At 40.4% G+C, this 12,680-nt stretch overlaps 1 protein-coding gene across 1 annotated transcript; it reads left to right on the top strand.

The window, feature by feature from the left end:
• The first annotated feature begins 1,136 nt into the window (after positions 1-1,136).
• Positions 1,137-2,160, top strand: LOC107046024. The gene is made up of 2 exons (XM_015268480.1): positions 1,137-1,223; positions 1,285-2,160. Exons 1-2 carry the CDS (start codon positions 1,137-1,139, stop codon positions 2,158-2,160), a joined length of 963 nt encoding a protein of 320 aa, XP_015123966.1.
• Positions 2,161-12,680: the final 10,520 nt, after the last annotated feature.

Here is a 12,680-nt window from a genome sequence, read left to right as displayed (position 1 = left end):
CCAGGATTCACCGAATCCCGAGGAGGAGATACAGAGTCAAGGCAAAGTCGAAGGGGTGAACACGAAACTCAGGACTGGTCCTTGGCTGGCAAAATTGCAAAATTGCTGGCAAAAGTGCAATCGTGAGGAGTCAAATGGGCTATAAAGAACGTTGAGCCTTACAAAGCACCGGGGCCAGATGGGATTTTCGCGGCCCTGCTACCGGAGGGGATGGAGAACATCATAGGACCCCTTACCAAAATCTTCAGGGCCAGTATAGCACTGAGACATATTCCGAGGTCATGGAACGAGACTAAGATAGTCTTCATTCCAAAGCCGGGCAAGGTTGGGTATATTAAACTAAAGGACTTCCACCCAATAAGTCTTACATCCTTCATATTGAAGACGCTGGAAGGACTGGTGGACCGATTCATAAAAACGGGGCCCCTGGTAGCGAGCCCCCTCTCTCTCTCAATATGCGTATCGAGAGGGTAGATCCACAGATACCCCCCTACACCATCTGGTGGGACTCGTGGAGGAACAATTTGCTGCTAAAGAATATCCCATAGGAGCCTTCTTCGATGTTGAGGAAGCTTTTGATAGCACCTCGAACGAAACCATAGAAGAAGCTATGAAGAAGCATGACATCCCTAGGACGATCATTGCTTGGACACAGACCATGTTAAGGGGCAGAAGACTGTCGGCTAATCATGGACAAAGCTATATAGAAGGTCTCCCAGCCAGAGGATATCCGCAGGTGGGAGTTCTCTCACCTCTGCTGTGGAATCTGGTTGTGAATGAACTTCTGGAAAGGCTGCGTGGAGCGGGGTGCCATGTCATTGGCTTTGCCGATAATGTGGCAATGGTGGTTAGAGGCCGTTTTCTGAGGGGGCTCAGAGACCTGATGGCGACGGCACTTGACATCGTTGTGAGAGCTGGTGCAGGGAAACTGACCTCTCGGGGAATGCCGCCAAGACCACAGTCCTAGTCTTCACAAAAAAATACAAGCCAGAGACGATCAGACCCTTAAAACTGAACGGCTCGGTAGTAAACTATACCAACAAAGTAAAGTATCTGTGAGTAATTCCAGATAATAAACTCAGTTGGAAGGATCATATCTATACACAGAGAAGCAAAGTATTTGCCTCGATGTGGGCATGCAGAAGAGCCATTGGGAACAACTGGGGGCTAAACCCCAGAATGATACTGTGGCTGTATCAGATGGTACTGTAACCAAAGCTAATGTATGCTGTGGTAGTCTAGTGGCCAAGGGCAGGAAGGGTGGAAACAAGGAACCTGTTGCAGGGCCTACAGGGAACATTCCTGAGGGTCGCGACGGGGGCCATGAAGACCACACCTACTGAGGCGCTAGAAATAGCACTCAGTATCCTGCCTTTGGACCTCAGAGTGATTAGCTGTGCAAGCACAACAGCCTACAGACTACGGTGTGAACAGAAATGGAAATCGACAGGCCAAGGTCATACCCAACTTGGCTTGATTAATGCAAATCCCTTCACGGAAAAGTCCGACAGTATTCAGAGAAAATATCAAATTAACAAAGCCTTCAAAACTAGAATATCATCCAGAGAGGAGTGGCTAGATTCAAAACTTAAACCAGGACCCAATGAGGATTACTGGTTTACCGATGCATCTGGCTACAATGAACGCTTTGGGGCGGCGATCTATCGATTGAAGGATGGCTGCGGGGGAAGCTTCCCCCTGGGCCAGCATGCAACAGTCTTTCAAGCCGAGGTGTTAGGCATAGCCAAGTGTGCCGAGCACCTGGTAGCAAAAGAGACGGAAGGGATGAAAATCTTCATCTGCAGCTACAGCCAGGCGGCCATAAAAGCACTGGAGAAAGCCACTACTAATTTTAAAGTGGTGTGGGAGTGTATGCAAGCACTTGCCACTTTAGGGGAGAGGAATAAAGTCACCCTAACCTGGGATCCGGGCCACCACGGAATACAGGGTAACGAAGAGGCGGACTGGCAGGCCAGAAGAGGAACGGAAGGCGTTCCTCCGGAGGGTCTAATCGGTATGCCTTTCGCAGTAGGAAAAAAGATCATAAAAGATCACCTACAGTGGGAATTCGAAAAACGCTGGCGAACTAGCACAACCTGTAGACAGGCTAAACTGTTTATGGGCAGTCAAATAGAAGGACTAGAGAACTTCTGGCGCTGAACGGGAAAAATCTGAGGGTTGCAATAGGACTTCTCACAGGCCACACTACCCTCAGGGCTCACCTGTACAACATGAAGCTAGCCGAACAGGTAGGCTGTAGGCTATGCGGGGACGGTAGAGAGGACGCCGCACATATTCTGTGCGAATGCCCCCTACTGGCTCTACGTAGATATAGGAGCTGGGGCCAGGCTCCATGGAACCAGCTGACCTAAATGAAGTGGCAGTGACCAGCCTCATTAGCCCAGCGAAAGACACAGGGCTAGGGCTGGTGGACTGACCAGCATAAGGCGGAAGTTACAAAAAATCGTATGATTTAGGTGACTCTGGGCAAGAAATTGACCGCCTGCATTACTCTAAATTCTAAATTCTAATTCTACCGGATGTGATTAAAAATTAATGTGATAAATCAAATAATTGGAATGTCAATTATTGATTAATCAATTTAATCGGTTATTGCCGACCCTGATTGCCGATTAACGAAGTAATCGACAATATTCCAATTTTATTCTTGATTACCGGAATAATCAAAAAATTTTGTCTTCAGATTATGTAATTGATGACGTAATTCATTAATCATAATCCTCGATTACGATTATGCCGATCCCTGCTCCCAGGTAGGAATTGACGAAGGAAACAGGGCTGGTCAAGCCTTGAACCAAGGCTCATCAATGCTGGATGAGGGCTGGCATCCAAGCTTGGATTAGACCTCATTGAGCCCTGAAATGATAACCTCGTTCTCAGGCTGGGTAACGAGGCTTGATCGAGGCCTGGGAAGAAGGATTAATTCAAGCCTAAAAATACCAAATATAATTGTTTTTTGAAATACCATCTCGTTATTTATGTTTATTAGTGTTATTTAACGATTGCTGATTATCCCATAACGTCTACTATCAAAAGGAATGAGAAAAAAAAATTGCATCCGCCGGGATTCGATCCTAAGTGTTTCTGATCTCTAGTCCGATGCCTTATCCACTTGGCCATTCGGACTTTGACTTTGACTTTGAAAGAGTTTATTGTCGTTAATACAATTCTGCATTGCATGTACGGTGTAGAAAAAGAATACTACTTATAATCTAGATAACCAGTGGCAGGCTTCATATCTAATATAATAGGTAGATGTTTCCTTACTGCTAGTAAACATTGGTGTGTATAATTTTAACAAGTAACAGTAATATGATAGGGAAAAGTAAATTCTAAAAAACCCTATAAGTGAGGAGTATGGACGTTAGAGGGGAAAGATAGGGGAAGGAAAGGGGAGGGGTGTGGGGCGAGGAAGATCAACGATGGGACCAACTAGATTTTTTGTGTACATTCAGAAGGTTTATAATTTTGTTTTCATCATGTGAGATGTGGGATTCGAAGTTGTTTACAATTTTGTTAATAAAAGTGTGAATAGGTTCAACATGTAGTTCTTTATGTAATTTATAGATAGGTGTTCTAGGGCTATAATTGCCAATTATTCGGAGAAATTTATTTTGAGTAGTTTGTAATTTATTAAGGTGGATGGAAGCAGCTTTATGTCAGACAGGGCAGCCATATGTGATAACTGGTCTAATTAAACTTTTATATAGAATAATTTTTAGATGAGTACTAAGGGCTGGAGCCTTCAATAAAAAGTAGAGTCTTGTCAGAATGGCTTTGACTTTAGACTTAGCAGTATCAATGTGATTTTTCCAAAGGAGTTTTTTGTCAATTAGGAGACCTAGATATTTGACTGATTGACAAGGTTTGATTTCTTTACCTCTGATATTAATATTAATATCACATTTAGATTTCTTTTTTGTGAAAATAATAGCTTCTGTTTTAGAACCATTAACATTTATTTTCCATTTATTAAGTTCATTTATTGTCAGAGAAGTTGTGTTTTCAAGTCTTATAATTGCTTTTTTAATAGAATGACTAGAAGCAAAAAGAGCTAGATCATCGGCAAAGCCGACTCAACTACATTAACGTTAAGTGGGATTCTATCGAAAGCCGAAGCAATATAGATTTGTTAAATAGTATGGGTGATAGTATGGATCCTTGAGGGATTCCTGCGATGATTTCAATTTTATCAGAAAGGGTTAAGTCTACTCTGGTTTGAATAAATCTATCAGAGATGGAAAAACAAGATTTTCAAAAGGTAAGGTGGAAGGTTTAAGTTAATTAGTTTATAAATAATCCCAGCAGGCCAGACAGAGTCAAAGGCCTTTTCACTGTCAAGCAGTAGCATGGCAGTATCTTGTTTAAAGTCTTGTTTGGTATAAGAAGTACCGGGCGTGTATTGTATTGGTTTTTCCGTTTCAACCATTAACAACTGTCTTTTTTGCATTCCAATATATCAATGAATCAAAAATTGTTTAATTCATTTTTTTAAACGAAATTTGGGAAGCCTCTCTTGTCAAAGGCTGCCATAAGCCTTGTCCAGACCTAGCTCGGTTGGTTTGACGTGAGGTCACGGTAATGCCTATTGACTAGATAATGAGACTTTTCTTCGTTGATAAAAATGAAATTGTTGACGAAGAAGATAACAATTGGTTGGAAGGTAACCTTGGTTGAACCTTGAGTGAGCCGTTCCCTATTCAGCCTCAATACTCCAAGCCTGAACTAAGCCTGAATTAAGGCTCCCCAGAAGCCCCATCTATTACCCTCATTTCAGGCTGAAGTGAACGCTAAGATCAAGCCTGCTCCAGGCTTGTGTCACTGAGCCTCGCCAAACCAAGGCTCGTACAAGCTGGTTCCTATCGCTAGCTTATCTAATTCCCACCTGGGCTCTTGATGAGGAATCACTTTAATAAAGAGATATCCACTTCTGAGTTTCAAAAGTTGTAATTTGAGAATTACTTTCGCAAAACGGTTTTTACGTGTATACCGACTCGAACGGATAGGTATCACATAATTGGAAAGTCGCCCAATATAAAAAAATTGTTGAAGTTATTTCATCGGGAAGTCGAAAATAGGGTTTACCATTCTCCGTCACTAAAGATAAGGTACCAAAAACTGTAACATCAGATGTTGTATATAAGATACCGTGTAATAATTGCGATAAGGTATACATTGGTCAAACAAAACAGTTTTTTGAATATAGGCGAAAAGGGTTTAAATCGTTTTGGATTATCTGATAAAGTGAACAATGAAAAACACAATTTTAATTTTGCTAAGTCCAGTATTTTGGGCTCTGTAAAAGGGAAAGATAAACTTCTGTATACGTGTCTTTCTTTGGGATCTGCTTGACTATTGTCATCATTAGTGTACTGACCATTCTGATTACTAATGTTGTGATTATCATATTAATTTAAATTGAAGGAACAATTTTAATCACAGACATGATGATTGGGTAGTAAAGTTTTAAATAGTCGAAGGGGAAGAGGTTCTTTTCATTTATGGATTTGTAAGTTATGAATTTCGAGAAGTAGTTTATGAGTAAAATGGACACAATAATATGTTATTTACATTGATTTAAATTTTACAGTGTAGGATGGCAGTTCAGCTTCGTTTGATGTGCTGCCAATCCTTGTTAAAAGAATTTTTTTTAGTCAATGGAAAAAAATTTTGACTATCAAATTCACTGAAAGGTCCTTGAATTATTTAATGGCTTTTAATCCATTACATGCAATAAGAAATATCAGTTTATAATAATTTTTATTTGCGTCCTTTTTTATTTATATAGATGGTAATAAAAAGATGGGTCTGAAGAGGTGTGAGATTTAACATTCGAAACGTTGGTAAACGAAAGACGAATACATTAGTAATTCAATTTTGAAGTTATAACATTGCTCAAAATCGCAATAATGGCCTGGAATAGTAGGAGAAATTGTAATGAAAAAAAAATTTTTTTTTACAGCCTCTGAGTCTCTTTTCCGGTCCCATTCGGCACTCTATCCAACCCTATGCATGCGGCTGTGGATTCTACACTATACCGCATTTGCACTCCTGTAGAACATAGAAGTAGCATGGGGAAACCACAGAAAACCCATGCCGGTACAGGCGGTTCCTCTATTAACACCCTCCCGCTCGCCGGAGCCTTCCGTTGAAACATTCGGTTCCACAGGGAATCGAACTCACAAGCTTTCGCACACCAGACTTGCGTCTAATCCACTCGGCCACCGACGTCGGTGATGAAAAAATTAAAATCGCTGATTTGAATACATTCACGAGGTCAAGTCCACGTGAATGTGGTCAAATCGTTGTGTTGGTAGTGTAAATTCTGCGAGAGGTGCAGCGACTTGCCTAGAGATTTTGTTTGTCCGGCATGACAGAGAGTGGCGACATACTTGGCCACACGTAACGATGTGAGATAAGTTTTCGAGTTCCTTTGCCTCCCAGGTGTGCAAGCGAATCAAGAAAGAGAAAAACCTGTCTCTCAAGTGGTTCTGGCACGTATGGACTGATCGTACCTAACCCCGAGATGTCGCAGCACAGTCGATCGTCCAATTCTGGAAGGCGAAGAAGCTATAGGTTTAGGTTGTTGTTGTTCTCCTGGACTATTTGTTGGAGTCCTTGATCCTCTCGCTGCGCCCGGACAAGCAGTTGGATGTCGATTGACTCAGTGATTGCCTCGACATGAGAAAGGGCATCGGCCACGGCGTTGTTGGTGCCAGCTACGTGTTTTAGATCAGTCGTAAACTGACCGATGAAGTCGATTCTCCTGCACTGCCAGGGTGTTGCCTTTTTTAGGTTCTATTGAAACGCGTATGTGAGGGCTTCAAAATCCGTGTAGACTGTGATGTACTTGAATTCGAATATATGTCGAAAATGGATCACTGCCTCGTAGATAGGTTCCTCCTCTCGGTCATAGGTGCCGTGTTGACCATCCGAGAGATTGAGTTTCTTACTAAAAAGGCCAGTGGTTGCCACCCGCCTGGAGTCTGTGTTGGAGAACAATGCCAATTGCATGATCCGATGGGTCCGTAAAACAGCCAACTCAGTGTCTACAAGACACTGTGTGTGGCGTCTGCAAGAGCTTGTTTGCATGCGGAGAAAGCAGAGTCTAGTTCTGGTGTCCATGTAACTGGGTGGCTTTCCTTGATTTTGAGTAAGAAACTGCTTCTCACATCATTTCCTAGTATCGGAACCATTGTACCATTCGAGGTCGTTGTAGGTCGGGAAGGTATTAAATCAATATGCGCGGCAACGATTGCAAACTAGATAATCAGTTTATTGTCGGTGTATGGATATGTACAAGTGAATCTGTATGAATATATACACGATGAGTGGTGGAGATGTCCACTGAATGGCAAGAGCCACACGACTGCTCTAGCAAAACTGATTAAGACACCTGAGGTGTATGTGTGGTCCTCTGGTGTGAGTATGTGGGAGAGGTAAATTCGATCATCCCACTTTAGATGTAGCGAGACCCTACAATCAGACATTTTTCAATAACAAATCTTTGTCGCGGATTTAACCTGAAACTACGGGGTGAAAATTTCCCTTACAGATTATTCTACGAAAAACTAAACCTTTCGTATTTTTGATTGAAAAAAAAACATTTGAGCCCCGAATACTCAGAACGACCACAAGTTACAAATGAAACTTACTTACTGTTAAGTTATACTAATTGATATGATTGAAACAGATAATTGATTTGATGTTCGTAATGGTTATGAATTTATAGGTTAAAATACAAAGTTTTTAGTCATGGTTTGCTGGTCCGTATATTTAAAAGAAGGTTTTTGGAATTGAAACAAGTGCCATAAATATGTAGGAATTGAATTCATATATAGATCCTTACATACATAAATATTGAAATAGACGTGTATGATAATGTTTCGTATGTTCTTTGGTTTTTCAAGTAGATGGAAATAAAGTAATTGCCCTAATGAAAAGTGAGATCTACCACCTGAAACGTTGGCAATAGTAAATGGATTTTTTGTATTAATTCGTTGTGGACGTTAAAAAAGCTAAAAACCCCATAATAGCCTGGGAAAGGAGGAGAAATTGACATTTGACGAAAATGTTCTCAACGGAAAGTGTCTCACAGCACTCCCTTCACACTCTGTAAAATCGGCAACTCCCTGATAATGGTACAAAAGAATATTGAGCGACTAAAAAATTCGATGTTTTGTATGTTTAAACGGAAAAAAATGTGTGCACGCCAAATACTTCAAACGATCAAAAGTGTTTTATCAGAAATTTTTGAGTCCGAGTCACTCGACTTGAATCAAGTCGAAAATTGACTAGAATCCAGTCGACGTCGACTTGAATCAGTACTGTTTTTTCTGGGTGAACTCAAACCGTCTGTTTTGTTGGACTCTAAAGAACGCCAGATCCTTGAGATCCACAAAAACTTATTGTCCCCTCCTTTCCGCCAGCCGTTACTTCGCCATTTCCCCACACCTGGGAGAATGAAAGATCGGCGGCTCTGATTAAATCGATCCATTCCAAGGTATAGATTTCATGTCAATTAATCTTGTCATAATGATGTGTTAAATCTGCTCAATTTGGTAGATTTCATTCAACTTACTGTTTTACACAACAGAATAGATTTATCTATTTATTATTATCTATTAAATCTCTTTAAAATTGACGATTTCATTACTAAATATTGAAAAAATCAACCATTTGTTTAAAAGCTCACATTTTACAGAAGTCCCATTCCCGACGTCCTCTACATATTTTAATGTGTTATTTTCGTTACAAATCAATTCATGGTTTTGTATAGACCATCACGTGGTTTGTCGGTTATTAGTTTAGTCACCACCAGACTTGAAGTCAAACCTTCCAACAACGAGAGTCACTGATGAGAGTGATTATACTATATTGACTCATTTTGGTATGAATTTTTGTATGAAATACCTCCACGCTCATTGATCGGAGGACTTCGGTGGACTTCGAGGGACATCGAGGGAATTTTGCCACTGTCATATTTCCTGCTGACATCGATGGAATCTGGAGTATCCACTGGGTCACGTAAAGCTTCGATAATTAACCGAGAGGCTACAGCGCTGAGTTACAGGACATTTTGGGACACTGGATGCGATTCTACACCAGAGAGGGACAGCACTACCATTTGGGTCCTGCGATGCCGTTGAATTGAGTTGGATCACGTTGTGGATATCGCTTAATTCATTAAATGTAGCCGGAGGGATGAACTTATGATTTATGAGTCGATGACATAATCAGATTTGTTATTTGGAATTTAGTTCCGTTGAAATAATTAATTATTCAACGTGTTTTGTTAACGCGCAGGTATAAGATTAATAGAGTGCAAGCGTGAGTTTTGGGGCCCAATGTTAATTCGGGTTTAATAGTCATATTGCGGAGGCCAATAGGATTTATTGCCACGCAGTTGATGGTCTCACTGATACCTGTAATAATTCAAGCGATCACTTCAGTTCTGGTGGTGACAGAGTGCGATTGTTTCGCACGTCTGTCCGATTTTCGTAAGACGCCGTTTTGGGCAGCCATGTTGGACTTCGGCGTGCCTTTTGGGTCTCTGGTTCATCGGGATTTTGGAATTTATTGGGATGTTTGGATCATTGCCATGCAGCCGGGAGTTCTTTGGGGTTTCGAGTTGTTTCGTCTCTGGACTCAGGTGAGCGTGGTGGCTAATTAATTTTAATTTTGCAAGGGCAGAATCTCTGATCTTTGGCGTCTCGGGCGCATGTTAAAGTTTTTTTCGAGTTACGTCTCGCGAGAGACCTTGGATTGGATTTATATGATTTTAGTTTTGAGATGAGATCTTGTCCGCCCGATAAATAATTTTCCCTTTGAATCGTGAAATTTCCAATTGTTTGAAACCCTCGTTCGTTTTCGTTCGCATTCGTATTTATGTTTGAAAGTTTTTCCGTTTAAAATGATCCAATATTATAGGGGTCTCGTAGCTTGTCGAAATTAATTTATTTCAATTCGGTTGCAAACAGACTCTCGTTGTTGGGGTTACTTCATTTAAGTTAATGAGATATTTGTGAATATTGTGGAATAAATTCTGATGGATGTTAGTGTTGCGTTTGAAGGAAAATTCTGAAACGACCGCTCTTGGTGTCGGTGAATTTTTGAAGGACATTGAATGTGGGAATTTTAGAGGTCTTGTGACCTTGGTTAGTTTCACTGGCTATTGTCTCGATTAAGTCGTTTGCTCGCCAGTTTTACTCGTCACCGCAATATTTCGTTTTCAATCGTTCTTCTGTGTTGTCTTGATTCATATGAATATCTTGGACTTTATTTAGATTCTGATTGTTGACTCCAACTAGTTTGGTTTTTTGGATTTTGGACTTATCGTGACTTTCGTACTTATTTATTTATTCATTCATTTATTTTCTTTTTTATTTTCTATTTGACCGATAGAAAATCGAAAAGGGGACTGTTTAATGAAGTGATTTGTTTTGTATTGAGTTTTGAGAATTTATTAAATAATATGAATTCCCCGACTGTTAATTTTTGTAATTTAGGTAACCTAGTCACATCTTTAGTCTAAGCTCTTTCAGTAACCAAACACGAACCTCTACGTTTTGAGCTAGTGGAAATTGTATTGGAACTTAGGGCTAGTTCGTTTTGTTTCCAGTGGTCGTTCTGGTAAAAACGACCTGGCGCTCAACTTTTAGTATTTCCGGGTTGTTGGGTGTCAGAGGGCTGCGTAGTGGACGGGGGTCCGTGATACCCCGAAAATTACGTCACAATATTTATTCACTAGGCTGTTTTTACTAACACTCAACTAACGTTGAGACCTTATATCGGACGGATGTCTGTATGACGGATTTACCTTATGCGTAAAGCGCATCGACATCGTGATGCCCAGTGCATTATTCTTAAACAACGCGGAAGCCATTACCCACCATATGGCATATGCCACAGGTTGTATACATGTTTCACGTTTGTCGCCTTTACATACAACCTATCCTGATTCAAAGTCGTTCCTTCTATGTGGACGGCACGGCGCAGAAGACCGGCGCAATGGACTGCATAATTGCTCTTTACCACCGTATATTCTCACCATTGTTTCCATGTTAGATTGGGCAGAAAGAAGTGAAAGCAGAAGCCGCTACCACTTCATTGACCACTCATATCCGTCCTCTTTTCATGTATCACTGCTTATTTCCTCCGTGCAATACATAATTCACTATCACGAATTTACATTTGAACTAATGAATTACCTGCAATAAAGTACTCGGAAAATGAGGAAATGAAATTTTTGGCTCTAAACAATGCATTCATGCGACTTGAACATCATGCAAAAAAATTAATGAACGAAATTTTTTTAAGGTGACTGATTATAAATTGGACTATCAATCCCCGTCTCTTTTAACTAGTTACTTCGGGATTATAAATAGTCGATGGTTCGTTTAGTCTGTTGGTAATTGGAGTTTATACCCGTTGTACTGTTACAAGCGGTGTCGAAACTGTGCACCAGCACTGCTGTGTTGTAGAGTTTATGGTGGTCCCTTACTAATTTGCTACGGCAAAAGTGACGCAGATGATATTGGGAATATATCATGCAGCATTTGATCAAAAATAATCATCCACAATATCATCGGTATTCTATGATTCCGAATTTCTATGGATTTTCTTGACAACGGAAGGTGTTCATTGCCTTTCCTCGATGTACTTACTCCACTTAAGAAATTATCGTGGTAGTGAGTGATATAAGAAAAAACTCTTTGCCAAATAAAAATACGAAATTATAAAATGAAAGATATTGCGAGCAAAAGATAAAACCCTGGTATGCTCATCATAATAATCTTCTACGAAGAACTACCCACGTAGGAAAAAATGAACGGGTCGAGCTTGGCTCAAGCCCGGTGGCCGGGCTACCGAACTTCAGGGCCCCTTCCTCAACCGGGACCGCGCCGGACTTGGTTGAAACCTGGGATGATAACATCGGGCCAGGTCTGGGCGACGATCTCGGCCCAACGTTGGTTGCCAATCATTGGCCAGGCTCAATTAAACATTACTTAATTACATGAATATGATATAGGTGATTGAAATACAAGTAATTCAATATTACTCCTCAGCATTCGTAACAGGTTCAACGAGGAAAAAACATCAATACCGGCATGCGACTGGCGTCGGGCTGGCTGCCAAACTATTTATGGGAATTATCAATCATAACAAAAACGAAATAATTAATATTTTTTAGGATGCTTTTTAGTATTAATTGTGCCCTACATACCAAACTAACGCAATATCTGAAAAACCGATTTTGTTGACTTAAAATATTACCCTAACGTGGACTCGAACCCACGACCTCACGACTACTAATCCGATGCCCTAACCACTAGCCTACCGTGCAATTCGTAAAACCTCTACTTTAAATCGTCCATATTAATTCCATCTCGGTTTTTTTCGACTTGAACGTTTTATTATTCAGTTGGTAGAAATATTAAGTGATTCAACTATAGTTTAATCGGTAAATTAATTCAATAATGAATAATAATAATTATAATTATTAATTACAATAAGAATTGTAACAATGATGATTAATGTTGAATGACGATTCTTCTTCTTTTCGTAATAATTAGGGAGTAACATGTGACTTCCATACCTACAATGTCTCCATTTTTTTACGATTACAACCTTAAAATTTCACTCTCAAGATTCCACTC

Source organism: Diachasma alloeum, unplaced genomic scaffold (genome assembly GCF_001412515.2).
Source record: "Diachasma alloeum isolate Michigan unplaced genomic scaffold, Dall2.0 Dall_scaffold_01179, whole genome shotgun sequence".
Lineage (NCBI taxonomy): Eukaryota > Metazoa > Arthropoda > Insecta > Hymenoptera > Braconidae > Diachasma > Diachasma alloeum.
The sequence above is the reverse complement of the archived record's forward strand: the minus strand, read 5'-3'. Positions and strand labels throughout refer to the sequence as shown.